The sequence below is a fragment of the Armigeres subalbatus genome, unplaced genomic scaffold, assembly GCF_024139115.2.
Source record: "Armigeres subalbatus isolate Guangzhou_Male unplaced genomic scaffold, GZ_Asu_2 Contig1246, whole genome shotgun sequence".
Taxonomy (NCBI): domain Eukaryota; kingdom Metazoa; phylum Arthropoda; class Insecta; order Diptera; family Culicidae; genus Armigeres; species Armigeres subalbatus.
Window position 1 is genome coordinate 187,383 of NW_026942008.1, and position 26,570 is coordinate 213,952.

At 37.4% G+C, this 26,570-nt stretch overlaps 1 protein-coding gene and 1 long non-coding RNA gene across 13 annotated transcripts in view; one reads left to right on the forward strand and one right to left on the reverse strand.

The window, feature by feature from the left end:
• LOC134202499 (endophilin-A-like) overlaps positions 1–26,570 on the forward strand; it is a 183,303-nt gene that overhangs the window by 83,267 nt on the left and 73,466 nt on the right. For 9 of the 12 annotated variants that reach the window (XM_062677490.1, XM_062677491.1, XM_062677496.1 and 6 more), the window contains one exon: positions 9,321–9,763. In XM_062677490.1, the coding sequence (XP_062533474.1) occupies positions 9,719–9,763 (45 nt within the window). In that variant the 5' untranslated portion in view covers positions 9,321–9,718. Of the gene's footprint in view, positions 1–9,314; positions 9,764–26,570 lie in introns of all 12 variants that reach the window. The other 3 variants (XM_062677489.1, XM_062677492.1, XM_062677488.1) reach the window with 2 other exon arrangements.
• On the reverse strand, positions 19,526–20,333 carry LOC134202490 (uncharacterized). Its single transcript, XR_009977244.1, has 3 exons — positions 20,184–20,333; positions 19,694–19,950; positions 19,526–19,624 (listed from the first exon to the last, which is right to left on the reverse strand). It is a non-coding gene; the product is annotated as an uncharacterized LOC134202490 (long non-coding RNA).

Consider the following 26,570-nt stretch of genomic DNA (forward strand, 5'->3'; position numbering starts at 1 on the left):
TTCGAGTCTCGGGATTGATACAAACTTGATTGGAGCTACTTTAGATTTGGCAGCAACGATTGTGCATTCTATTGTGCTACCTTGTTGGAAACGAAGGAAGACGACTGCTGCAAAACCGCTCTCACTAGCATCGACAAAGGTGTGCAACTGTACATTGGTCGCCTGGCCCATCGACGTAAGTTTTCGATAACATCTTGGTACGTGGACATTCTGTACCAGCGGAAGGACCTTCAACCACTTTTCCCATTTTTCGTCAAGACCTTCTGGAATTTCTTCGTCCCAGTCGATTCCCGAGCGCCAAATTTCTTGAAGCAGGATCTTAAGATAGATTAGCAGATTCGAAAGCAGCCCCAGAGGGTCAAAGATGGTCATAAGTGTTCGTAACACCTCTCTTTTGGTAGGTTTTCTTTTTCCAGTTAACAGATCTGCTTCATGTTTCGGTGATAGCTTGAAGGTAAGGGTATCGGTTGTGGTGCACCACCACATGCCCAACACCTTTTCTGTAGCAAGTTCAGATCCTAGGTTTAGACTTCTCTCGTCAACTCGTTCGTCCTGTAAAGCGTTGATAACTGTAGGCGAGTTGGAGATCCAGTTGCGTAACTCAAAACCGGCTTGCGCATGAACGTGCCTGACTTCTTGTGCTAGTTTGATTGCCTCATACTCCGTCTCCGTGCTAGCTAGCATGTCATCTACATAGTGGTTCTTGATAATCACTTTCGTTGCAGCCGGGAACTTTCCTGCATACTTCTCCGCATTTATGTTTTTTACATATTGTGCAATACTGGGCGAGCAACATGCACCAAATGTCATAACCTGCATTACGTAGATGCTTGGTGCTGGGTCCGTAGGGTGTTCCTTCCAAAGAAACCGTTGGCAGTTTTGATCTTCGATCGAAATCCGCACTTGGTGGAACATTTCCCGCAAATCAGCACATATTGCCACCTTATTTTCTCGAAATTGGATGAGCACCGAAAACAGAGACGTCAGCTGATCCGGTCCTGTCAGCAGCATCGAATTCAGCGACACACCGCTGGCTTTTGCTGCCGCGTCCCAAACGATGCGCACCTTCCCCGGCTTGTTGAGATTGAAAACGGGGAAGATCGGGAGATACCAAACTCGTTGCCGTGTTTCTTTCGACTCTTCATCCGTTAGCTTCCGTACGTATCCTTTCTCGAGATATTCATGAATTTTTGTTCGAAGCACTGTTGCTAATTCAGGATCTTTTTTCAATCGAGATTCCAAGCATCGCATTCGTTGTAAAGCCATGGGTTTGCTATTCGGAAGGTGGAAATCGTCATACTTCCAGAGCAAATTGGAAACGTAATGTCCGTTTTCGTCTTGCTTGATAGTCTTGAGAATATCTACGGCACGCTGATCCACGACTGATGCCAAATTGTGTTTGGGTTTGAAAATTCCTAAACTTTCCATAGAAAAATAGTCGCTTACCGCAGTATGCAGTACAGCATCATTCGTCACACCACACGAACACTTTTGAGGGCTATGATAACTGACATAATCGGTGACTTGTTCTATACCACCGTGGATGATCCAGCCCAATCGTGTTTTCGTAGCTATTGGTTGACCCCAGCTTCCTTCTTTTCCTTTCAATGGTAGTGTTAAGTTGGCGTTATCAATTCCAATTAAAATGCGGGGTTGAGCATCGTGATAGGATTCAACCGGAATACCTCGCAGATGATGATATTGATCGGATAGTTCATTTCCGATAACGGATTGGCGAAATAGGTCGAGATTAGATACTGTATGTACCTCCTGGAGACGGTATCTCTTGCAATTATTTGTTGTGCCCGAAATATCAACGCTCAACCGACGTGAATCATTCTCTGAACGACTCTGACTACTTGTCCACCGGAGGCATAGAGGTTCCGGTATACCTTTTAGCTGTAGCTCTGCTGCAAGTGAAGCATCCATTAACGTATATGAAGATCCGTCATCTAAGAAGGCATACGTTTTCACGGTTTTCCTAGGTCCGTATAGAATAACCGGAACGACACGGAATAGCATTGTGTTCGTGAGCTTTAGATGGGTATTACAGTCACGTTCTGTCTTATTCGGCGCGGCGTTCGTCGGTTTAGATTCCTGACGTGACGTGTTAACTGACTTAGCGTTATCTCGTTGGTTATTGTGGAGCAGGATGTGGTGTTTGAATTGACATCCATTCTTCCCACAAACTTGTTGAGATCTACACGACGTTTTGTGTTTCTTGAGGCACTTTCTACATAATTCAAATTCCTTAACCACCGCCCAACGTGAGTTGTAACCAAGTTCAGCAAACCGTATACACTTCTCTACACTTGGACAACTACCTTTGCACACTACGCAGGACTTGAATGGTAGATTTAATGATGCACGTTTGATTTCTTGATTTGGCTTGTATCGCTGTTTCTTCTGCGTGTGCGTTCAGGAAAGCTGAATCCTTTTCCCCCGAGCCGCTGTTGATTCTCTATTCGCTAACGTAACTATTGGGCAAACTGTCTCCGCAAGCTCGTACAACCATGCCGAAAATACAGAGAGATTGGCCCTTGGCAGAGTTCGTCGATATTTCGCCCAATCGACCTTGATCGACGAAGGAAGCTTGGAGACTAACTCTTGTAGAAGCGCGACATTGTATGCGTATTCATCCAGCTGGCATGCTTCAATTGTGGCACATAAATTCTGGATGGCCAAGGAGAATTCGACTAGTGTGTCTAATCGATCTGCTTTTGGTGGTGGTGTGGATCTGATCTTGGCTATCAAGTTTTGCACAATTACATCAGGATTTCCATACAGCATTTTCAAGGTAGAGATGATTCCCGGCACATTTGACGGATGCATAAGCCGGCACTTTACTGCTTCAAAGGCCTTCCCCTTGAGGCACTTTTGCAGACGAACCAAATTTTCTTCCGAAGTATAACCGCACATGCTGGTCGTAGTGATGAACGTCGAATAGAATAATGGCCACTCCTCGGGTATACCACTGAAGTATGGTAGCTCTCGTGATACTGCTTGGCGAGCGGCGGCTTGGCTACGCGATAGGTTGTTACCTTCCTCATCTACGAAGGCAGCTTGCTGTGTGGTTGAACGCTGTGCTGGCATGTAGCTGCCGACGTGTGGTCCAGTATTGTCAATCCTTGACGGAAGATGCGTATGTTCACTAATCCTTAGTTGTCTCAAATTAGGAACCATTCCAATGGAATGAGTTGGTGCCAGATTCGCAGCAGGATGAAACATTGCATGATTTTGTTGTTGCACGGGATAATTCGATGGTTGATAATCATACCCAACATCATGGGCTGACGGCTGACTTTGGTAAGCCGTAGAATGAAAATGGCGGTTGATTCTGATGCATCACCTGGGGTGGTGCCTGACGCGCTGCCTGATTGATCGGTAGCTGATTCGAAACCTCCATCGATTGGGGCTGATTTGATGCTCTGCAGAATTGAGCGTCGGCTGATGCTGACGCTGGTCCATGCACGCTTCAGGATAACTTGATGGCTGGTTATGATTTAATGCAGCTGGTGTCACACCTTGCATCCATTGATTCACCTTGCGATTCAATGCTTGTTGATCTTCCTCAAATTTTTCTTCTTCTTCTCCCGACGACGAGTCGTTGGCCATGTCCCTCAATAGTTGGTGCTTCTTCTGGAGATACTCACGTTTCTTCGCTTGTTCTTCTTCCTGCAGCTTTCTTTCCTCGTCCAGGATTTGTAGTTCCAACTGCAATCTTCTTTCCTTTTTAGACGTTCTGGTGCTGGCTATTCCGGAGCGATGACTGGCAACTTCTTCCTGATCTTGCTTCTTGGTTTCAGGTTGCATGTTTCCTGTCAAGGTGGGTACAGCGTTGTTGGTTGTCTCACAAGATAGACTGACGATTGGGGCATTTCGTGACGACAACGGCGTGCTGTATTGCAGAGATGGAATCACTTGATTTCTATACGAAGGAACTGTGAAACACTGAGCTTGCGTAACCACTTGAGGGAAGTAACTCGGCACTCGCGTATTTGATGGTAGAATCGTACTGGGGGGCATTGACAGACCGGGTGGTGGTATTTCGAACGGCTTTGACAGACTGGGTCTTGAGATCTGATGGGATTGTTCAGACATACTAGGTGGCACCGTCGTAGTAGGTGGAATGGCAGTAGTGCTCGTTACGAAAGGAGGACGAGTGGAGGTGTTTGTGGCAGTGAAAGCGTGCGCGGTATATGGAATACTAGTGTTTGCGGTGGCGGTTTGGAAGGGTATGTTACTAGTTGCTAATTGCGTAATTGGTATAACATCTGCAGTCGGAAGAACACTTGCACCGAGCTTGTTGGGACTAATTATGCACACGGAAGCATTAAGCGATGCAATATCGGGAACTGCGGCTGACTGAGTCGGGTTGATACCCTGGTTTACTTGGGTACTTACTGACGGCGCTTTTGATGAAGCTTTGGCTGCCGGCTTACGCTTTTCTTCGTTCCTGCCTTAGGAGCTTCGCATGAAAAGCAGAGAAAGCCCTGTTGATTAGTGTCGGCGGTAACAACCATGCATACGAAGGGATACCAGTTACCGCACTTGTCACATTGGATCATGTGACTGTTGTCCGTATTAGTGCAAACCATGCAGCGACAATCGTTTATGGTCTCCTGTTGATGTTCGTTTTTTTCGCGACATAGCGGGTTATCCTCCGAATGGGGATCAATGAAGTTTTTACTTTGTAGGCGCTCAATGAAAGAAGGGATTTCCGAGTTTTAATTCGTTTAATCGACCGATAAAAACTTCCTAAAAGTATACGGAGTTATAGCTACAATAGTTGTACATACTTGTTTTACTTACATTTAGTTCTTTCAGGTTTTATTTCCAGGAAATTCTTACGTTAAAGTATCGGTTACGAGTTCTACTTTCATGAATCGATTACTGCCTGGTTCTATAATTAAGCATAAGCTGTTATTTTGTCTAAAACATGGTTCGCTAATTTACCGGTCCAAAGCGTTGTTTGGTCACAGGAGGGAATTAGATAGAAACAATCGTTTGAAGTTAACCTATTTTCGAGAGAATTCATTAGATACGAAATATAGGTTCAATTTCTTCTTAAGTTACCTATGCTTATAGTTCACTGAAACTACTGAACTTAATAAACTTCATGAGCATCAAATTAGCACAATTTAGGGTATTATATCGTAATTTAAGTAATAATGAGCTTCTTAGTAATTATGCAATTCCGTTTTACATTTCATTGCACATCTGACAGCCTTCTTCACCTCGCATGTCCGTTGGCGTTGACATTGACGTCTATTGATGTATAGGCGTGTTGCAAGGCACATCCTATTGTGCTAGTAAGTGAGGCGCGCCGACCAAGGGGTCGTCACAATAATATTTCCTTTTTCTTAAGTGCTATTTTCGGCAAATATTATTTTTTGGAAAATGTCAGTTTTGGGGAAATTTTATTTCCGAGAAAATGGCATTGTTGAGGATATTCTATTTTTGGAGAATCTTGACAATTGGGGGAATATAAGAAAACCTTGCACGACCTCAATAGTCGAGACTTTCAATTATGCCTAATGTAGATTACGACTTACGCTATTATGCTCAATATACTTAGGCATAAACTTTCACTCTACACCACCCAAACTCCTCACGTTTTTCTCAATAGCCACCCCCCCCCCCCCCTATAGTAGTCTGCAGGGATCGTACTTCTCACTCATTCTCACGAGCAGAGAATGCTCCCTCACGCTCCGAAACTTGATTATGTCAATGAGCTGTTATGAGGTTTTATAGAGAACTCCCCAGTAATCCCCGCGATACGACTCCTTGGTGTTGCATCAACATCTCGAGATTTATTCGAGGTTTTTGTGGTAGTGGTCTTTGCAAGATTACGATCCGTCATCTAGAAGAGTCTCAGAAATTTTACAATGTTTTTTTTCTTGACAAATCTTCATAGTGTTGTTTTCTCGGTCATACTTTACTTTTATGCCTTGGAAACAGCTGGGTTCTCCGCAATCCGCCATTGAATAAAATGTACGTAGAGCTTTCGTTAGCTCTACAATCGTTCTTAACTTCCTTTGAGCAACAAGTAGAACGCCGAGGTAAATAATTACATCGTCTTCATCTTCTGGTAGTATTCGGGTGTAGAGACAGTAGTCGTGTCGTGGTGGATGGAACCTAATCTCAACAGCGGGTCATTAAACTTTACGTACTCCTAATAATATGAACATTGTTTCCACCTGAAATGCTTCAGAAAATTCTGGGGAAACACGTGTCCAATTAATTCTATCTGAATACACAGGTAAAACTTTCATGATTACCACGTAGAATGAGAACTCTACCGGAAAATCAGGTAAAAGTTACGTGAATTTCAGGTGGAAAAAAGTTACAGATTTGTACAAACCCAAACAGTGGGTATGAGGCCACTAGGCCAAAAGTCATTGGGCGAAATGGTCATTTGGCTGAATGAGAAGTATGAAATGAGAAGTGAGAAATAAGTTCTCCCTACCCATTCTCTTTTTTTCTTTTTTCTTTCTTCCTTCTTTCTTTTTCCGTTTTCCTTCATCCTTCTTCTTTCTTTCTGCTCCTTCCTTTTTATCCCTTTTCCTTTTTTGATTCTTCTTACTTTCTTCGTTAATCACTCATCTCCCTTCCCCCTTCTACATTTGTCTTCTTTTTCTTCGTTCTTCATTTTTCTTCTTATTTATCCTTTATTTCTTTTTTTTACTTTTCACGTTTCACTTTTCACTTCATACTTTCCATTCCTAATTTCTCATTACTCACTTCTCACTTCTGTTGTCTCACTTCTTCACACTTCCCATTTCTCACAGTTCATTTCTCACTATTCATTTCACACTACTGAAAACTCAATTCTCACTTCTTTCGTCTCATTCGGCCTAATGACTGTTCGACCTAATGGCCTTCGGTCCAATGTCCCAGTGATTCCATAAGGGGGCATACTGTATTTGGAGATGCTTCAACGCCATCCAGGACTTCCATGTATAATTCTTCATTTAAATCGCCTTGGAAAAATGCCACTTAGACGTACTTTTGGTGAAAATGGAATTCCAGTTGAACACAAGCGGCGAAAAATATTCGAATAGAGGCAAGCCTTGCGGCCGGAGCAAATATTTCTTCACTATTCTCGCCAGTTTTCTTTAGGAATACTATCACCACCGGTCTCGCTTTGTGATTGGTTTCATTTCCACTCACATCTTCTTTCAGTTGAAATACCCATTTAGACCTCCAACTCATTTGGGACAACTTGATAAATACCAGACGGTGTTCTTATCTCAGCTCATCTCGTCATTGAACAAACAGCAGGCGCACAAAATCATTAGATCTGCGGAAACCGATTTTCCAGAAACAGCTCCAAAACCGATAAAGTACTTGTATAATTTACTGAGGAATCGGCGCTCCCTTCGGCTATGCATTGACGACATAATTCGCTTAGAATGTTGCGCCTTTTTATGTGCAAAGGGATCGCATCTTCTGGTTGTGTTGTTTTTTCAAGAACAACGTCAATAAGATGAACTTGATATCGCTTTAAAAAAATTCAAATAAAGTATATAAATAGAGCTTCTTAGTTTTGAAAAGGTTTATCAAAAGATAATTCATTATGGAAGAAAATAAAATTGACAGATAAGGGTGATTTTACAATACTTTGCCGGAACAAGTTTGGGGAGTTTGAAGGTGGGTAAGATAATGACCTGGGACTTCGCCGCGTAAATACTTTTCTTTCAGTTAGGGGCAGTAGGGGCAATATGAACATACGGGGCAATATGAGCCACCCTCATTTTGAGCTTATTGACAAGTTTTATCATGTAAAAGTTATATGATCTTTAAGAGGATGCTCCACATATGCATCAACGTGAAAACCGCATTAAAATTCAATTCAAACATGAAAATATACTTGAAAATGTAAATTTTCACTGCATAGGCAAAATTATTATAAGATTTCAGTTTTTTCATTTTATTGGTATGGAATACTTACAACTGTTGTAGGAATATCATATTCTTCCATATTACGATACTTTTTTCGCCTAAATAAAGGTTTTGGAAGGGTGGCCCGTACTGCCTCAAATGGTGGCTCATATTGCCCCGTATAGTCGGGAACACACATTGAAATCAATACATTTTTAAAAGTGCATTCCAACAATTTCCAAACGCATTTTTCGTCATTCATCGACGTAATATGAAAGGTAACATTCTCTAGTATAAGTCAACTACATTTGAACGATGCTTCTTTGAGCTTTTCAGCGCTTTTCGGAACGATTTCCTTAGGTGGCCCATATTGCCCCGATCACCCCTATTAAGATAATAATGCCAAATATTGTAGAATGCCTTTTCAACATTGAGCCAGGCGACATGTGATGTTTTGAAGACAAACCGGGTATCACTGCTCTAGCTCATCATTATGCGAAAGGAATAGGAAGGGAATCGATCTCATAATCAGTTTTCTATACAGTCGTGCGTCACTTCACTACGTAAGACCATCAAGCTTTCTCAAATGATATGATAAAGACAGAAACTGTTTTCGCGTTAGATGATGTGCAACACGAAGAAGCCCTTCCATCACGCACTAATTGGTTATGACTTTTCCGGTTCGAAGCAAAGTAAAATTGTTTGCTTGCATTTTGGGTGCTTACGTCCAGACGGAAATAATCATGACGTCAACACTATCCTTAAATTTTTCAGATTTGTCAAAACGATTGCAACAAAAAAAAACCAACAGGTTAGGTTTACTGCTTCTAGATTTTCTCTTATAGCACCTATGTCCATCCCATCAAAAACAAGGCAATGCAAATAAATTTGATTTGTTTGTTAAGTTTGAGATTTTTTTTAGTGGTCAGCGTGCATATTAGTTTAAAGAAGCGACTGAATATGATGACAAGAATATAAATAGAGATAGATGGAAATGGTAACAGTTCCACCATTTATTCCAAGTATGCAGTCAAATTTAGTATCCGAGATTATCCGATTGTTCGGTTCATGATATTAAATTTCAAAATGGCGACGATTTGACATATTTCTAATCTCCGAACGGAAATGCAGTTAGTAATCAGTTATCCGTAAGCTTCTCTTATAAATTGTCCGTTAAATTATATTCAGTGTCATTTGAATATAAAATGCCATCGTTACGAAAGCAGTGCGAATGCTGCACCTGATAAGCAAATCATAAGTCCTCCGCTTTACATTTTACTCACGATGATATATTTTTTCCTCCTTTCGTTTCATGTGCTGTGCTCCTGGGGTGCTGTCTCGCAATTGTTCCGGTTCTGGATTGGATCCGATATCTACATCGACACGGATCTCAATTTCCTTGATACGATCTTCACTACTTCAATCATCAGCAGCAGCAGCAGCAACAGTAGTCGTAGTGTTTGATTGGGAAAAATAAGTGCATCGTTGGAAATAGAGAATCGATTCCTTTATGATTGATTGTGCTCTGAATGATATTGGCAGAAAACAAAATTGAGTCCAAGTCAAGTTTGCATGGGAATTGTGTTTAGTGTAGTGAAAGTGATTTGAAAACGGAGAAGAAAATTGATGTGCCAGTGAAAAGTTCATTAATTGCAACAAAACTAGTGACGCGTCATCGGGCAGCATCTTAGAATCACGGTTAGGGTAGGTAGGCGGTGCCAGCAGGAGAAGCAAACAACGTTCAGCAGTAAATCGCTCGCAACCGCTTGAGCGAACTAGTCAATTTTTCACACGGAGACCGGTTCAATAAAACAGCCTCAAAATTAGTAACATCATGGCTTTCGCTGGTCTGAAGAAGCAGATCAACAAAGCGAATCAGGTAGGTGGTGAAACAAATTAATTTTGACTTATCAATTCGTGATACTTATTTGATAACAGATTTCTTAAATTGTGATCTGCGAACAAGCATAGGTAAGGTCATGCCATCCATCTGTTTTTGTTGGAATGATCAACTTCAACTTGATTCAGATACAACACGTGGTAGCACTATTGTGCTACCCTATAGGGTACACACTCCAATCATTTCACAGTTTTCGTTGAAATATGGTGAGATTCATTGAAACCTCAACAGCAGAATTGTTCGATTTACTTCAGTTAACTGTTTACAGTACCATGCGTCTCCATCGTCTATGAACTTTACGCAACCCGACCAGTAGAGGGCAACAGATTTATATCAGAACTTGTTATTTTGTTACAGTATTTTTTTTATAACAGAGGTAGTTATAAAACATGTACCATTAGTAGTTGAAATAACAGAAAATGTAACAAAATTTCTGCTAGTTTTAACAAAAAAATTACATAAATATGTTTTTTGCAATTCCTGATCATAATATCTGGTTTACAGTTCGTCTTTGAGTAATAAAACGGCCTACTTTTCCATACCAACGAAATGAGTGCTTTAATGAACATTATGCAACTCAAATGGGTTGCATAATATTCATTATAACACTCATTTAGGTGCTATAATGAAAAACCAACATCAGACCAGTAGTTAATTGACCACATTTTGCTGAATTAGCTTGGGTAAGTGTTCAAATTGTGTATTCTCGGCGTCGCGTAATAAATGAAATAGTTTTATGGCTATGACATCTAATATTTCCAAAGGCAAGTACATCTATTGCTTCACGACTTATTGAACTATGCAACGTGGCACGGTCGCATAGAATCCGATTGTTCGCTGCAGCAACATAATTTTTGGGAAGAATGTTCAAGTCGAGCAAATTGTAACAATTTTGGTACAGATTAATCAAATTTAAGTCCATTTTTCGTCATTGCAAAAAATAGCGTGTGCAACTCGTTGCAAAACTCGATTTTTCAGCACTCGTAGTATTTATCCAACTCGGCAAGCCTCGTTGGATAAACGTACAACTCGTGCTGAAAAAATCAACTTGTTGCACAAACTACTATTCAATTAAACAAAAATATAACTCGATGTGTATATGAAAAGTGATGAAAACAACTAAAATTATTACAAATTATGTTATTGAAAAGAACAAAGTTATCACTGGTTGTGTACCAAGTGTTGCTACTCTTATTAATTATATCACATTTTGTTATTATATTGTAATAACGACCATTGAATTTTTTTCTTCATCTGGGACTGCGAATTTTTAGCAATTTCTGGTTTCTAGGAATCGAATCTAAAGGAATAAAGATTGTATTGCCAATTTTTGGCCTTTCGAATGGTAATTTTGGAAATGTTCTCACATTTTCTTGTATAAATTGTAGCCATTGTCTATTTCTATGGGTCATCACATTTCCTAGCTATTCGATAGTTTGGTGAACCTTCTGAAGATTCAAAATTTCCGTAAAAGTGAACAATTCATGAAACTCATCCTAAAAGAGCACAGTTTTTTAAGCTTTTCATTATTGTACTCGAGGTGTTCGTCTGGTGCACATGAAGTCTGGGAATGGACAAATGAAATTCTAAGAACTCGTTTGAGGAAGGGTTCTCCTTAAAAAAAAAGCACATGGTAGCACTCATTGAGAGAGAAAATCGCACGATTTAGCCCGCCAGAATGAAGCTGCCAGTGTCGCCAAAATTATTTCATCATTTTCGGTTTACAATTGCTTGAGAATTTGTAGTAAGCAACAATGAGGAAGAATTTATCACTCGTGCAGCGGATCGGCGAGGGAAAAACAGCAGCGCCGATCCATGGATTGGCAAGATCAAAATAAACAAACTTCATAAACAAACAAACAAAACTTCGCTTTATGGAATAACATTAGAGATCATCATTGAAGATTTATTGTACGAATATTACAAATAAGCAGGATTCGAGTGCTGATCGTGATGCCGATGGAACAAAGATGTGAAATACAACAGACAAACAAGCAGTGTTGGTAAAGTCTCAAATTCTCAAATCTCATCGTCGATTCAAATCATGCATGAGTTAAATCCCATCAGAATCATGGTCCAGAGAATCGGATTCGGATCACGATTTGCATAATTACATCATGCATGATAAGATGGTAAGACGTAATATAAGATGCAAAACATGATAAGACATAACATAAGATGCAAAACATGATAAGACATAACATAAGACAAATAAGACAAATAAGACATAACATAAGACAAATAAGACAAATAAGTCATAACATAAGACAAATAAGACAAAAAAGACATAACATAAGACAAATAAGACAAAAAAGACATAACATAAGACAAAAAAGACATAACATAAGACAAAAAAGACATAACATAAGACAAAAAAGACAAAAAAGACATAACATAAGACAAATAAGACATAAGACAAAAAAGACATAACATAAGACAAAAAAGACATAACATAAGACAAAAAAGACATAACATAAGACAAAAAAGACATAACATAAGACAAAAAAGACATAACATAAGACAAAAAAGACATAACATAAGACAAAAAAGACATAACATAAGACAAAAAAGACATAAGACAAATAAGACATAAGACAAAAAAGACATAACATAAGACAAAAAAGACATAACATAAGACAAATAAGACATAAGACAAAAAAGACATAACATAAGACAAATAAGACATAAGACAAAAAAGACATAACATAAGACAAATAAGACATATCGTAAAACAAATAAGACAAATAAGACATAACATAAGACAAATAAGACATAACATAAGACAAATAAGACATAACATAAGACAAATAAGACATAACATAAGACAAATAAGACATAACATAAGACAAATAAGACATAACATAAGACAAATAAGACATAACATAAGACAAATAAGACATAACATAAGACAAATAAGACATAACATAAGACAAAAAAGACATAACATAAGACAAATAAGACAAATAAGACAAATAAGACAAATAAGACAAATAAGACAAATAAGACAAATAAGACAAATAAGACAAATAAGACAAATAAGACAAATAAGACAAATAAGACAAATAAGACAAATAAGACAAATAAGACAAATAAGACAAATAAGACAAATAAGACAAATAAGACAAATAAGACAAATAAGACAAATAAACAAATAAACAAATAAACAAATAAGACAAATAAACAAATAAGACAAATAAGACAAATAAGACAAATAAGACAAATAAGACAAATAAGACAAATAAGACAAATAAGACAAATAAGACAAATAAGACAAATAAGACAAATAAGACAAATAAGACAAATAAGACAAATAAGACAAATAAGACAAATAAGACAAATAAGACAACTAAGACAAGTAAGACAAGTAAGACAAGTAATACAAGTAAGCCAAGTAGTCAAGTAAGACAAGTAAGACAAGTAAGACAAATAATACAAATAAGACAAATAAGACAAATAAGACAAATAAGACAAATAAGACAAATGAGACAATTATTTGAAATAAAATAAATTTCTCCAGCAGTTCCTCCGTATGTTTTCTAGGAATTCGTCCAAATATTCCTCCATGAATTGCTCCAAATATTCGTCAGGGAAGTCCTTCAAATATTCTTCCAGGAATTTCTCTGAATATTTCTTCAGCAATTCCACCAGATATTCCTCTGGATATTCCTTCAGGAATTTCTCTTGATATTCCTCAGGAATACCTTCAGATATTTTCTCAGGAATTCCTCCGGATAATTATTCAGCAATTTTTCAAGATATTTGACCAGGAATTCTCCCGGATATTTCTCCAAGAATTCCTTCGGATGTTCCTCCAGGAATATTTGGAGCAATATTCGGAGGAAATCTTGGAGGAATATCTGGAGGAATATTTGAAGTAATATTCTTGAAAATTCCTGGAGGCATATCAGAAGGAATTTCTGGAGGAATATCCGGAGGCACTCCTGGAGGAATATCCGGAGAATTCTTGAAGGAATATCCGGTGGACTTTCTGGAGGAATATCCGAAGCAATGCTTTGGAGGAATATTCGAAGGAATATCTGGAGGAATATTGTATATACTATATATGTGGACGAAGAATCAGAAGGAATAAATTTTGGCTGTTACGCCCTTTTCAAATGTTGGTCTAGATTTGTTTTTTTAATCTAATATATCTTATTTGTCTCGTCCCGTTCCTCGATTTCAATTGATATATTTGGTAATTTCGTGTTTGCTAATGAGAACACGCTATTTTCTAGTGTCATGCTAGATACAAAATTGATCGCTCTCATCGCTCCTTTTCTGCCGTGCGCCACGAGAAAATATGCTGTTGGCTGCTCTCCCAATATGGTAATCTTCGTATGGAATTGGAAAAACTTGGTTGAAGTAAAATTTGGTCGAACGTTATTTGGGCGAGTGCCATTTGGCCGAAAGGGTCATTTGGTCGGATACCGTTTGGCCGAATAGTTGAAATTTGTTTTTTTATCAGTGAGAACTGACAAGTGAGAAATGAGATCCCTTATAAGCACAAAGTAGTGAAAAGTGAGTAACGAGAAGTGAGAATGAGATGTAGGAAGAAGGAAGGAAGAAAACAGAAGAAAGAAAGCAAAAGATAGAAAGATAAAGCAAGAAGGAAGAATAATAAGAAAGGAAGGAGGAAGAAGAATAAGAAGGGAAGATGGAAGAAGGCAGACGAAGAAGGATTAAGAAAGACGGAAGAAGGAAGGAGGAAATAAAAAGAAGGAATAAGCATGAAGGAAGAAGAAAGAAAGAAGAGCGATGATGGAATAAGAAAGAAGTAAGGAGGAAGAAAAAAGAAGGAATAAGAAAGAAGCAAGAAGGAGAAGTGAAAGAAGGAAGATGGAAGAAGACAAAAGAATAAGAAGGGAAGAAGGAAGATGGAAGAAGACAAGAATAAGAAGGGAAGAAGGAAGAAAGCAAAAGGAAGATGGAAAAAGGAAGAAGGAAAAAGGAGGAAAAAGGAAGAAAAAAGTCGAAAGCAGGAAAAAGGAAGAAGGCAGAATGAAGAAAGAAGAAGGAAGAATGAAGAACGAAGAAGGAAGAAAATGGAAAGTAAAAATGAAGATGAAAGAAAGAAAAAGGCAGATGGAGGAAGGTAGAAGGAAAAAGGAAAATGAAGAAGATGAAAGATGGATAGAAGAAGGAAGATGCAATAAAAAAAAGTATGAAGATGAAAGAAGGAAGATGCAATAAAAAAAAGTATGAAGATGAAAGAAGGGAAAACGCAGATGAAGAATGGAAGAAGGAAGAAGAAAGCAGGCAGAAGGAAGAAAGAAGAAGGAGAATGCAGAAGGAAGAAAATAAAAGAAGGAAACAGGAAAATGAAAGAAAAGCGAAAAAAGAAGAAAGGAAGCAATAAGGAAGAATTTTACAATTCACCCTTCCCTTTTCTCGCTTCTCACTATCCAATTCTAACTTCTATCTTCGCATTTCTCACTTCTTACTTCTTCTTTCTCGGTTCTCACTGCTCACTTCTCATTTCTTACTTCTCATTTCTCATTTATCACTTCTCACTATCACTTGTCATTTATCACTTATCACTTCTAACTTCTCATTTTGCACGTCCCACTTCTCCCTTCTCATTTCTCATTTATCTATTCACTTGCTACTTCTCACGTCTAATTTCTCATCAGATATAAGAAATGTCTAATTCCACACTGCTCGCTTTACACTTCATGTAATTCTCACTACTTCTCATTACACCCGATTCTTCTTTTACACGGATTTTTCTTTACCTGGCCTTTTTTTGTACGGATTCTCGAAATAGCACGGATTTTTTTACACGGAACGCATCCCTCACAATCCCTCACAAAGACTCGGTTACTTTTTTTACACGGATATTTTTTACACAGCTTTTTTACACGGTTTCTCGAAATGACACGGATTTTGTTTTACGACACCAGAGAGAGGTACTGAGAAGCAAAAATTTCCCCAGTAACATTTTGGTTTTATGTCGGTTTTGTGGTAGCCATGAGGAGCACATTATGGTTTTGAAGACCGCCATAAAACCAAAAATGTTACTTGGGTTCAGTTGTACAATAGTGTAATATTTGGAGCCTAATTCAAATTTGGGAAATAGTAGGTCCTCGAAATTTTCTGGGATAAGCGAAATTCCATCCCAATTTCGAGTTATAGATATTTTAGTTCGGAAATAGCGCTCTAGTGCGAGGAAGCTTCCCTCAGACCTTAAAACTGAAATTTGGAAATGCGGCAAATATTCTGTCTTGGAAAATAAATCCCAATAATGGCCACCAAAGGTAGCTTTGTTTATTGTATGCCGAGATGCTAGTTTTAATTTCAGGGTGGCCACTCACCCGGGAATCCGGGAAAACCGGGAAAAATCCGGGAAAACCCCGGGAATTTGATAAGCTCACCGGGATTTTTTTTTCAAATTTATATAAAATTTATAATAAATTTAATATATAATCCAAAAGTATATGTTAATTTTATAATATAGCAGATCTTATTATAATTTTAAAACACTTGAATTCGAGGCTGTATATTTGAAATGAATTATGAGCAATACTCGAGAAAGGTATCTACAAACCAGAACTGATTTGCGATTTGGGCGTAACTTATTTTGTAAACGAACATTGGAATGCAAACAATGTTGTCCTACATTTGTGCAAAAAGTTCTGCTCTTTGATTTTACACCATCTAAACGATTATATATTCTTAATTCATGAAGTGCAACTAATTGAGGGATATTTGAATATTCAAAATGTCATATCAATATGTGAAAAAATACACGCAAGAGCCGCAGGATCACGCGCATTGAAAATACACTTCATTATTTTCATTAGCGAAGCGAAGCGAGCATTTTTCTGAAAAAGTAACGATATGTATCCAACAAAATAAGCTTTCCTCTTTCAGAAAAAGTAATTAGTTTAAGGGGAAACGTTTTCATTCTACAGAATCGCAAATCCGTCCCGAAACAATGCTTTGATTAAGTAAATAATGATTGATTAAATTTTTAGTAATATAATTTTATTAGAATTCCTTTAATTAGGTTCTTTCTTATGAGTTTTTACCAATATTTAGCCTCTTTGGATTTTGTTAATGACTTATAGTAATGCTCGATATTCAATAAGTTTTATCGCTTCTCAAATTCCTGCTTATTTTCAAGTGTTTGTTCAAAAAAGTCGTACGAGCTTTAAATAATTTTCTTTAATTTTATCAACAATCCTTACTGCTTTTACAATAAATATTCTGATAAAATTGCGAAGATTCCAGACTGCATATTTCATATTTTCAGGAACTTTTATGAAGTCTATTCGAATTTTTGGAACTCCTTGGGAGCTTCCTGCAATTTACGCAGATTTCCAGGTACCACACTAAAGGAGGACACACTAAACTGTTCAACCGTCCTACCTTTATTTCAAAATCTTTTTGAAATTAAAAAATGGACAGTTCAGTTAAGAAGGTACGTGAACATTATTTAGGTAATTTTTTCAATGGCTCATCAATGAACCATTTTGTAATCTTTTAAATATTTTTTGTATCCAACGGTTTCGTGCAATACAGGCACAACTCGAAATCTGAAAATGTTCAGAAACAACGTTAAAAAATCTCAATAAAAAAAAATCTTTCATGTTTTTGTAAATATTTCGAATTCCATGGATATTTTTGCATGTCTTGATACATCAGGATTACTTTTATGTGTTTCAATATAAAAACTTTAAAAAATCAATAAATTCGAGGTATACAATTTTCTCGAAAAATCAAATTTGATGCATTGTGAATACCGACCTGAGTCTTTGTCAAGTGTTACTTCATACTGTTTTCTGTGCTTTGCAATCAAAATGTAAAAAAAAAATGAAGTAGGGGAACGGTTCGCCACTTCATCTCATGGCTCCTATTTCCTTCCCATCAAAAACAAAGCAATGGAAAGGAATTTGATTTGTTTATTATTTTTGTGATTTTTTTCAGCAGTGAGCACGCATGTTGACAAAAAGAAGCGACGAATTTGGTGCCGTATTTCTTTGTTTAGCGATGAGATGGATATATGTACAGTGAGATGGAGATCGGAACAGTTCCCCTATTTTGAGTTGTGCCAGTATTGCACGAAACCGTCGATATGTGCACTTTTCATTATTTTCCTGCCACATAGCTTCTACACACTTAAATTTTTTCATCGATCTCGGCTGTGCGAATCTCGGTTTAAGTTCGTTTGCTGAAATATCAGTTAAATAGACGTATTATTACGGCGGCTCCTTTGGGTTCCGCAGTAAAATGATACCGCATATAACGATATCAATATCTCAAAACCTTTTGGACTTTAGTCCAAACTGCTGTTTACAGCAGTTAGAACTTTGAAAAAATTACAGCGGGTCATGAGTCTTTTAGAATGTTGGAATTCAATGCTTTCTATCAAATAACAAAATTAATAATTAAATATAATGTTGTACATTTTATATACCAAGAAACTATTCTCTTTGTTTGTTTTACATAATCAAAACCTTCTCAGGCACTTTTAAAAATTTCCCGTAAATCTGTTTAAGTTTAAAAAACAAATTCGAGAAATGCGCTGAAACCATAGAAACCCGGATAAAAAATATCATTAAAATATAATTAATTTTACTGTAACAACACCATTTAAAACACAATTATTACCATTGAATATAATGTAATTCTGACAATAAAATCACATAAGAAATAATGGTTTTCCACGATAAAATTAATGGTAAATGGAACTTTTACAGTAAAAAATGGGGGTTGTTATGTATCTTTACAATAAAAAAATCGAAAAATTTCCATACTAAATTCAGAGCAAAACAATTGATTTTACGGTTCCTCTATGGGATGATTTCTAAGGACAAAACAATAGAAAACATTGTGTTTCAAATGTTTCCTCATACTTTTTCCTATTGTTTTACTACAGAAATACAATAAGATTTATAATTAATTTTACTCTAATACTACTATAGAAATATAATACAATTTTATTGCCGATTTCACCAATTTGAAGAGTTATGTGTAGATTGTGATTTGCCAGCTTCATTTTTTCACACCCACTCTCATTTCGGGTTGATCGATTTTTGTTACTGAAATTTACCCAATTATAACCCATTACTCGTTAGTCATATGTAAGCGTGTACACTAAATCGATTCCCGCCATGATTTGACGTCTATTTGTTTTCAGATTGAGCACTCACACACAAATATTATACACGGAAAATCAAACTTTTTTGAGTGTATTGAGTGTGAGAAAAAGATGACTGTGAGAAAAAAAATCTCGCAGAACTCTTATAAAGTGCAAAAAGCGCAATATGTTTTACAATTTATTTTATTGATACATGAAAATATTTAATTTTACTTATTCATTATTTCATTTTGATATATTTCTATCAGCACAATTTTAATATAACTTAAATTTATTTTTAATGGTATTTTAATTAACTTTTCAATAATCTCTAATTAAATTTTAATTTATTTTAACCTGATTTTTTATGGAGAAATAATAAAATTTCAATAAATTTCAATGAAGTTTTAATAAATCCCAATTGAATTTAAGTTTGGTTTTAATTTTTTATTAAATTATAATTGAATTTCAATTCAAATTTAATTTGATTTTAATTGAACTTTAATTTAACTATAGTTTAGTTAACACTGCGACTAGCACATAGATAATATAATATTGTTTTGTCTTAGCAAATGCTAAATATTTGCGATTTGCGAATTTGAAATGGATTTCATATTTTTTATGAATTGATGCAGGTTGACTTTCCACGAATGTAGAAAATCATGCAACTGTTGCCACCGAATTTCCACTACATGTTCCTGAAGATATCTACCTTGTGAGTCTTCTGGCCGCGGACGCGATTCTCGACGCATTTCGATGTTCTGTAATATAGCAAGATTAAATTTAAACAATTTATTGACTTGACATCCGATGTAACCCACAATACTTACGATTTCTAACAAACTCGAGACAAGTTTTTATCCGGTATTATTCAAGAATCAGGATCTTCTTCAGTTCGGCTGGCACTGGCGATGAAGCAGATGTGTTGATGTCTTGGCTTCAAACGAAGGACGAAGTCCGACAGACTGGTGTATATCTGGGAGCTCCCGTTGTTGCACGTCTGGAATCGATGTGGTGTGTTTATTTGACTGATTTCGCAGCGGTTTCGCACACGCCTCGCCAGATGCGATTGCTCGCTGGAATCTTTCTTATTGATTGAGTAAATAAACAAAAAAAATGAAATTATATCAAATTCATAACTGTTGCTTTTGTGAAAAAAGGAAAATGTTGATAGTTTATAGACAGATAAAAATGTTTAGTTTTATAAAAGGAAACTGCTGTGAAAATCAAGAACACCCGGAAAGTTCATAGAATATTCCTCCCGCAACGCATAAAATCATTCCATGTAAGCTCGGGAGTTTTTAAACAGTAGATACTCACCACTATTACACAGCACAGTGGCCAATGATCCACCGTTTATCCCCATCCAACAACAACGAAACAGACACTTCCTGCGCTTCCGACACTCCCTGCACCTTGGCAGTCTACAATTTCGACTTTTTCACTGCCCGTAAACAAAACATACACGCTCATAAAAAACTAGGTTTTAACGAGTTAAAATAGAAAGTTTTTTTCAAATATTTTTTCATCATAAATTGTTAATAATATGAACATTCATTATTTTAATAATAATATTCGAAAGGAAAATTTTGTGGAAAAATTAAATAACTTTTTTTCACAATGAAAGCTATTGTTATTTAATTGTTTTCAATTTTTGTTTCGAAATGATAAATATTTCAATAATCAAATTATTTTTATTTTCACAACTGATTTTTTGATCCACCAAATATAATTATTTCAAAATTGTGTTCTGTCTTTTATTAACACAAGCAAACAATTAAAATATAATAAAATGTATTAGCACAGAGAACAGACATTGAGGCTCGAACAAAATTTCGAGCAAAACATGTGAAAAAATCAAACCGAACCTCAACGCCATCGACGTCGACATTGCAACTCACAAACTCTGTTTCACATCACGATGGCGTTGGTGTACTCTTGTATGCCAAACGACACTAGCGCACAGCGGCATTTTTTTATGATCCTAGCGCTGATTCTGCACGGGATAACGGCGACATTCCAAAGCTTTTTCAAAAAGAACAGTAAAACGTTATCACAACATAGCGAGTGCAGCTTCAACGTCTGTTCTCTGTGGTATTAGTAACATTTGAATTTGTTGTGCGTTTAATGTAAGTACAATAGAGGTGTTTTTCATCTTTTTCAAATCTACATTAGATGCACAATAGCCTGTATTGTATACCATAGAATCAATAGTATTTCAATGAATTAAACCATACAAAGTACTGTATTTTTTTATCCGGGAAGTCCTTCATTTTGGTTATTTTTATAATTGCTGTTAGCCAATAGCTAGTTAATGATGGTATTGGTTATTACGTGCATTAATAAAAAAAATCCGAGATAGGGTAACCGTAACCTTAGTGGTTGTAGTTTATATATCAGTTTATATATCAGTTTATATATCAGTTTATATATCAGAGAGCGTGAGAGTAAATCGTCGATTTCCCTTTTTGAGGAAAAATGTTGCAAAAGGCAGTTTTTTGAAAACTAAAGCGAAATACAACCAAATGAAGCATCCACCGGATGTAATTATGTCTTCGCTATTGGATGATGTAGTTTTGAAACAAAAATACTCCCCCCATCCAGCTGGAGACTGCTTTTTCTCCTCGGTGGGTGGTTTTATTACTGGGGGTGGTACGAGCCCGTGGCTGTCTTTCTCGTCAATGACTGGATGACGGTAATTTGAGCCTTAAGGCTGTAATTTTCCCATAATCAGCGATTTAAAAAAAATCTGTGGATCTACTTATACCTCCACTATTGCCACCGTTACCCTACGGCAGTTTTTAATGGGATTGTAAAGAATTTGAATTTTCAATGCTTTAACGTTGATAATCAATAGTTTCAATGAGCTTGAAAAAATGCTGGACAGTTTCCGATTCGATTGATAAGAAAATCTCGCAAATTCACCAAAAGAAAAGGAAGCTATTAGCGTTTGGAATCTCACCTAAATTCGCGACGGTTCCGAATTTGGAAATTTTTGTTTTACACTCTGTATCCAAGCCTTCTCCTTAGACGTAGTTTTAGTTAAAAAAAACTGCAAACATGCTTTCACTCGACTGTTATTGTCATAGGTCATGAAATCGATCGACGCCGTGCGGTGGCCTTCCATCCGCAAACATCCCATTGCTCGTGACGAACTTCTTATCGAATATTTCAATTCCACAACCGGAAATGGGAAGAGATATTTTTAGCATAATCACTTGCCCACGCATGCTTTGCGGTCCAAGTGCTGCCGGGGCGGGAGCGTGCTACATATAATGGTACATACATCAGTACCACATTGATAATCCTGAAATCGTGCTGCTGCAAGCACTCCGGCCGACAAGAGCGCAAACAATAACCGGCCCTTACCAACGGTTGAGAGTGGAGTGAGCGTGTGTGTTGGTACTAAGTTGGCTGCAAATGTTTACCGTAATTGAAATAAATGAAAAATCGTTTCCCATTATTGTTCCCAAAGGCTCCCGGGTTCGAAAACTGTCAACGTAAGGAGTGCCGAGGGTGTAGCTGATGGCGTTTCCACGGCTGAAACAGCTGCCGCAGAGAGTGAGAGAAAGTATCACCAACGAACGTACCAGTCTGCTCTATTATTTGGCTTCATCATCGCCCCTTTGGCCAAGTCAGGCAAAGTGGAGATGGATGGTACTTAGTACATGATACAACGGGAATGTGCTGTAGCTCTGTAGGATGAAAGCTCTTTTCAGTCTTCTTTCATAACGAGCCATGGGGGTTAGGTTGCGTCCTTCCTCATCCTTCCACCGACACTACAGTGATGATGCCTGTTTGTCGATGTTCGTGACCTATTTTTCCCATTATTCGTGTGGTTGTTGCACCACACACAGATGGATCGACGACATTAATGGCGAATTCCAGTAGGCAGTAGTAGCCTACCGAGTGAGCGTGGGAATCTGTGTAGGTTTGTTAACCCTGGCCTTTGAAGAGGCGCATAGAGGGGTAGCTGGGCAAAACTTTGATTTGAAATGAGAAAAATATTCCATCGAATTCCGTTGTCAATTGGGTTTTGCAATTTGTCCGTTCATTAGATTTTCTATGAAATACTGATCCATAATTTCATTAGAATACTTGTTTTATCCTGGGCCTAACCTATTAAAAGTTATAAAAAAATTGAAATTCTGAAATCTATACACTAAAGGAATTGCATAATTTCGCCCTTTCGGATTGCATTAGAAAACATCTCGCAATTTCAACTATAAGCCTAAATCGGTTTCTGCTCCGCTTAAGGGTTTGCTGTTTGTTGGAAAGAGGATGCTCCAGCAGAAAATCACGTGTCGGAGTTTACAGGTGTTTGTTCGAAAGAAGAATTGGGTGGAGTGGTAGAGGTGTGTGTGTGTAGGTTGGCTGTTGATGTTTGTAGCACAAGTGAAGTAACTTCCCGTAGTGGTGCAATTCTGTTCCAGCTTCGCAGAAATATGGGTCATGGTCATGGTTTCCTGTTTCGATATGATCTAGATGGCATCCAAGAGTGGTGATGCGCTCTTTTTTTAAATTTTACGTCTTTTTTTTGTCAATTAAGTATGAAACTAGTGTGAAGTAATGTAAATCAAATTGAATTCTCGATTGATGATTCTTTATTAGCGATTTTTTAATAGCATTTGGTATAGGGTTTTCTGTCTTTATAGATTGTTGTCAACTTTTTGCATTTTTATTTTTTGTTCGTTATTCTTATATTGTGGTAAATGTAAATTATTATAACCATTACAAATATCATCACTTTGGATTCTTCATATTTTCTTTTCCAAATACTGTTAAAAGGATTCAATTAGAAAGATATGGAAAAGCTTATGCTCTGAATTAAAGTTACGTGAATTTCGGAATTTTCTTCTGTTTTACAATATTCATCGCCATCATCGTCCAGTGTATTAATTAAAATGATCAATCAATTCTAAGCAGGGTTTGCTCTAAATAGATAACGAACAATGATAGAAGAAAGGCAAAAACTATTGCGAATCGTAACAAGCCATGGTAACAAATTTATCAAGCTTGTATACAAGTGCAAAAAACAGAATCGGATAAGCAGCCCTCACAAAGAAGTGATGATTCTCGCTTAGTTCTCGCTCATTTTGTATTGGGGACCTCAGAGCTGTGTAAAACAAGTTGAATTGCATAATCAGAATCAGTTCTCCCCGCGTTTGAGGCTTTTTTTAAAAGAAATTTATAATGACGTATAGCCTCCCGAATCAGTTCTTCATCATGACAGCTTGCGAAAAAAGTCTCTCGCGGTATGCTACATATCCTATATGTATTTTGTATACAGAGATGATAAGTGAGAGACTTTTTCTAGGACAATCGACAATCGATTTTTCAAACATTTAACATTTGAATTAGATTCCCAGACGATTTATCCGAATTAATCCTTGATTTTCAGATACTCCAGGCAACCTAAGTTCGATAAATGATAGAGAAACATTTCATATTTCCCAATCAACGATCCATAATTATCTTGTTAGAACGAAGATCATCTACTTTTTCTACCGGTCATAAGTTTAATTATCCGTCTTCTTTATCACTTCGCCATTTAAGCACCATAAACCCGTTCGTCTGGAACGTGTTCCTTTTTGCTAACCCCACTGGCTTGGCACTTTGTGACCCGTACGTGAACCCCATAAGGCATATGCTTCCAAGTGGGACGGGAATAGAAGAGACTATTCCCTCCCAATAGAAATCGTGCTACACTAAAACTTCTTGTCCTCCAGACGACGATGCAGAGGGAGCAGGGCGAAAAAAGCTTAGTAGCTTGATTATAGCGAGCATCGTTGTGGCTACGCTCCTGATGTGTCTCTCGGTAACTCCTCCGGGCCGGCTAGTGAAGAAGAAAATGAATTTCTGGCACTGCGATGGACGACACACGGCTGCTGCAAGTATTAAATTTTCAGACCGTAATTTATTCCCGAGACGTGATCACGGAGCGTTTGACTCAAGGCTGCAAAGTTTCGTTTCTGGGGAAGAGGGGGGAAAAAGTTGATTTTGCTCCTATATTGCTATCCTTGAGTGAGGTTCTTCTTTGCTTTTAGGAATAATCAACGCTCTTCGGACTCGTGGTATTGTTAACGGTTGGTCAAATGCAAAGAACAGAGCAACAGACTAAATTGCTCTTGTTAATGTTTCTTGAACACTTGAATTGAATTAGTGAATCAAAAGTTGAAGCTTGATGAATGATGAATTTTTACGGCATATAATTACGGTTCTGGCAGCTTTTGTTCTATGTGTTATTGCCAAAGAACGTCAGTGACTGACGTTTCTTTTAGTTTGACTTTTTTTGTAATCAAATTTCATGTAGCAGTGTGCCTATTTTAAGAGGAGTGTTAGCTTCAAAGCAAAATCATGCTGAAGGTGGATGGGTTCGATTCCCGGTCCGGTCTAGGAAATTTTCGGATTAAAATTTTGTTTGACTTCCTTGGGCATTAAAGTATCATCGTGTTAGTTTTGGTGTTAGCCTCATGATAAACGAATGCTAGAATGGTAACTCGGCTTAAAAACATCACAGTTAACAAATGTGGAAGTGCTGAGAGGCGGCAATGTCCCAGTGGGGGATGTAATGCCTATAAGAAGAAGACGAATTTTATAGAAGAGCCCATTTTTTGTTTGTTTGATATTTTCAGTTCAGTTCATTCTCGTATTCCTGTGTTCAGGCTCATATCACTAGAAATCAAGGATTAGTGGAGTAAAATGTTTTGTTTTTTATTTGTATAAATTTTTCATGCTGTCATCATGCTGAAGGCTGTTAAGGGGATGGTCATTAGGCTAAGGGCCATTAGACCGAATGACAAAAGAGGATGCAAGATGTGAGCAATAATTAGTGAGGAGTGAGAAATGAAAAATGTTTCTCACTTTGAAGCAGGGAAGTGAGAAATGAGACTGAAAAAGTGACATGTGAGAAGGAAGAAGGAAGAACGTGTGCAACGAATGTGCATCGAAAAGTAAAGAGAAAGAAGGAAGAAGAAAGAGTATAGAAGGAGGACAGTAGAGAGAAGAAAAAAGAGTAAAGAAGGAAGACGGGAGAAAGACGTAAGCAAGGGCTTCGTGAAAAATGAAGAAGAAAAAAGCAAGGGGAGGAAGAAAGAAAGATGAAAGATAAAATAGAAATAGAAAATATAGAGAGTCGAGTCAAGTACGAGACACTGAAGACGGCCTTACTGATGAGGTCGAAATACGTCTCTGTCAAAGGTACAATAAAGTAGTGGAATTAAATGGAATAGTACAAACTCGTCTTATGACCAGTGAGAAAAAATAAGCTAAAAAGCGGAAGTAAGAAAAATTAAAAAAGTAAGAAAGAAGGAAAAATGAAGAACTGACTTATCACTTCGCATTTCCCACTTCTCACTTCTCATTCGGTCTAATGACCGTTCGGCCTTATGACCATTTGGCATATTGGCCTGATACTCTAAAAGAGGCGTGTTTACAATTAGTTTTTTTTTTTCTAAATTAAATCCTTTAACCCTTCCAGGACGGATGGATCATATATGCCCAGCGTTTTAGACGGGCTGTGAAAAATCACACAAGAGAGCTAGGTTCTCACTTTCGTCATCAAAAATGTTCATCAAGATGTCGGCTTCCCAGGAAAAATAGTGGAGGTCAAGTTTGACTGTACCCTAAAGACCCATATATCCAAAATCTTGTGAAGCAGAACCTTGATTCTGTCTTTAACCCTCTAACGCCCAAGACCGCCTTTTC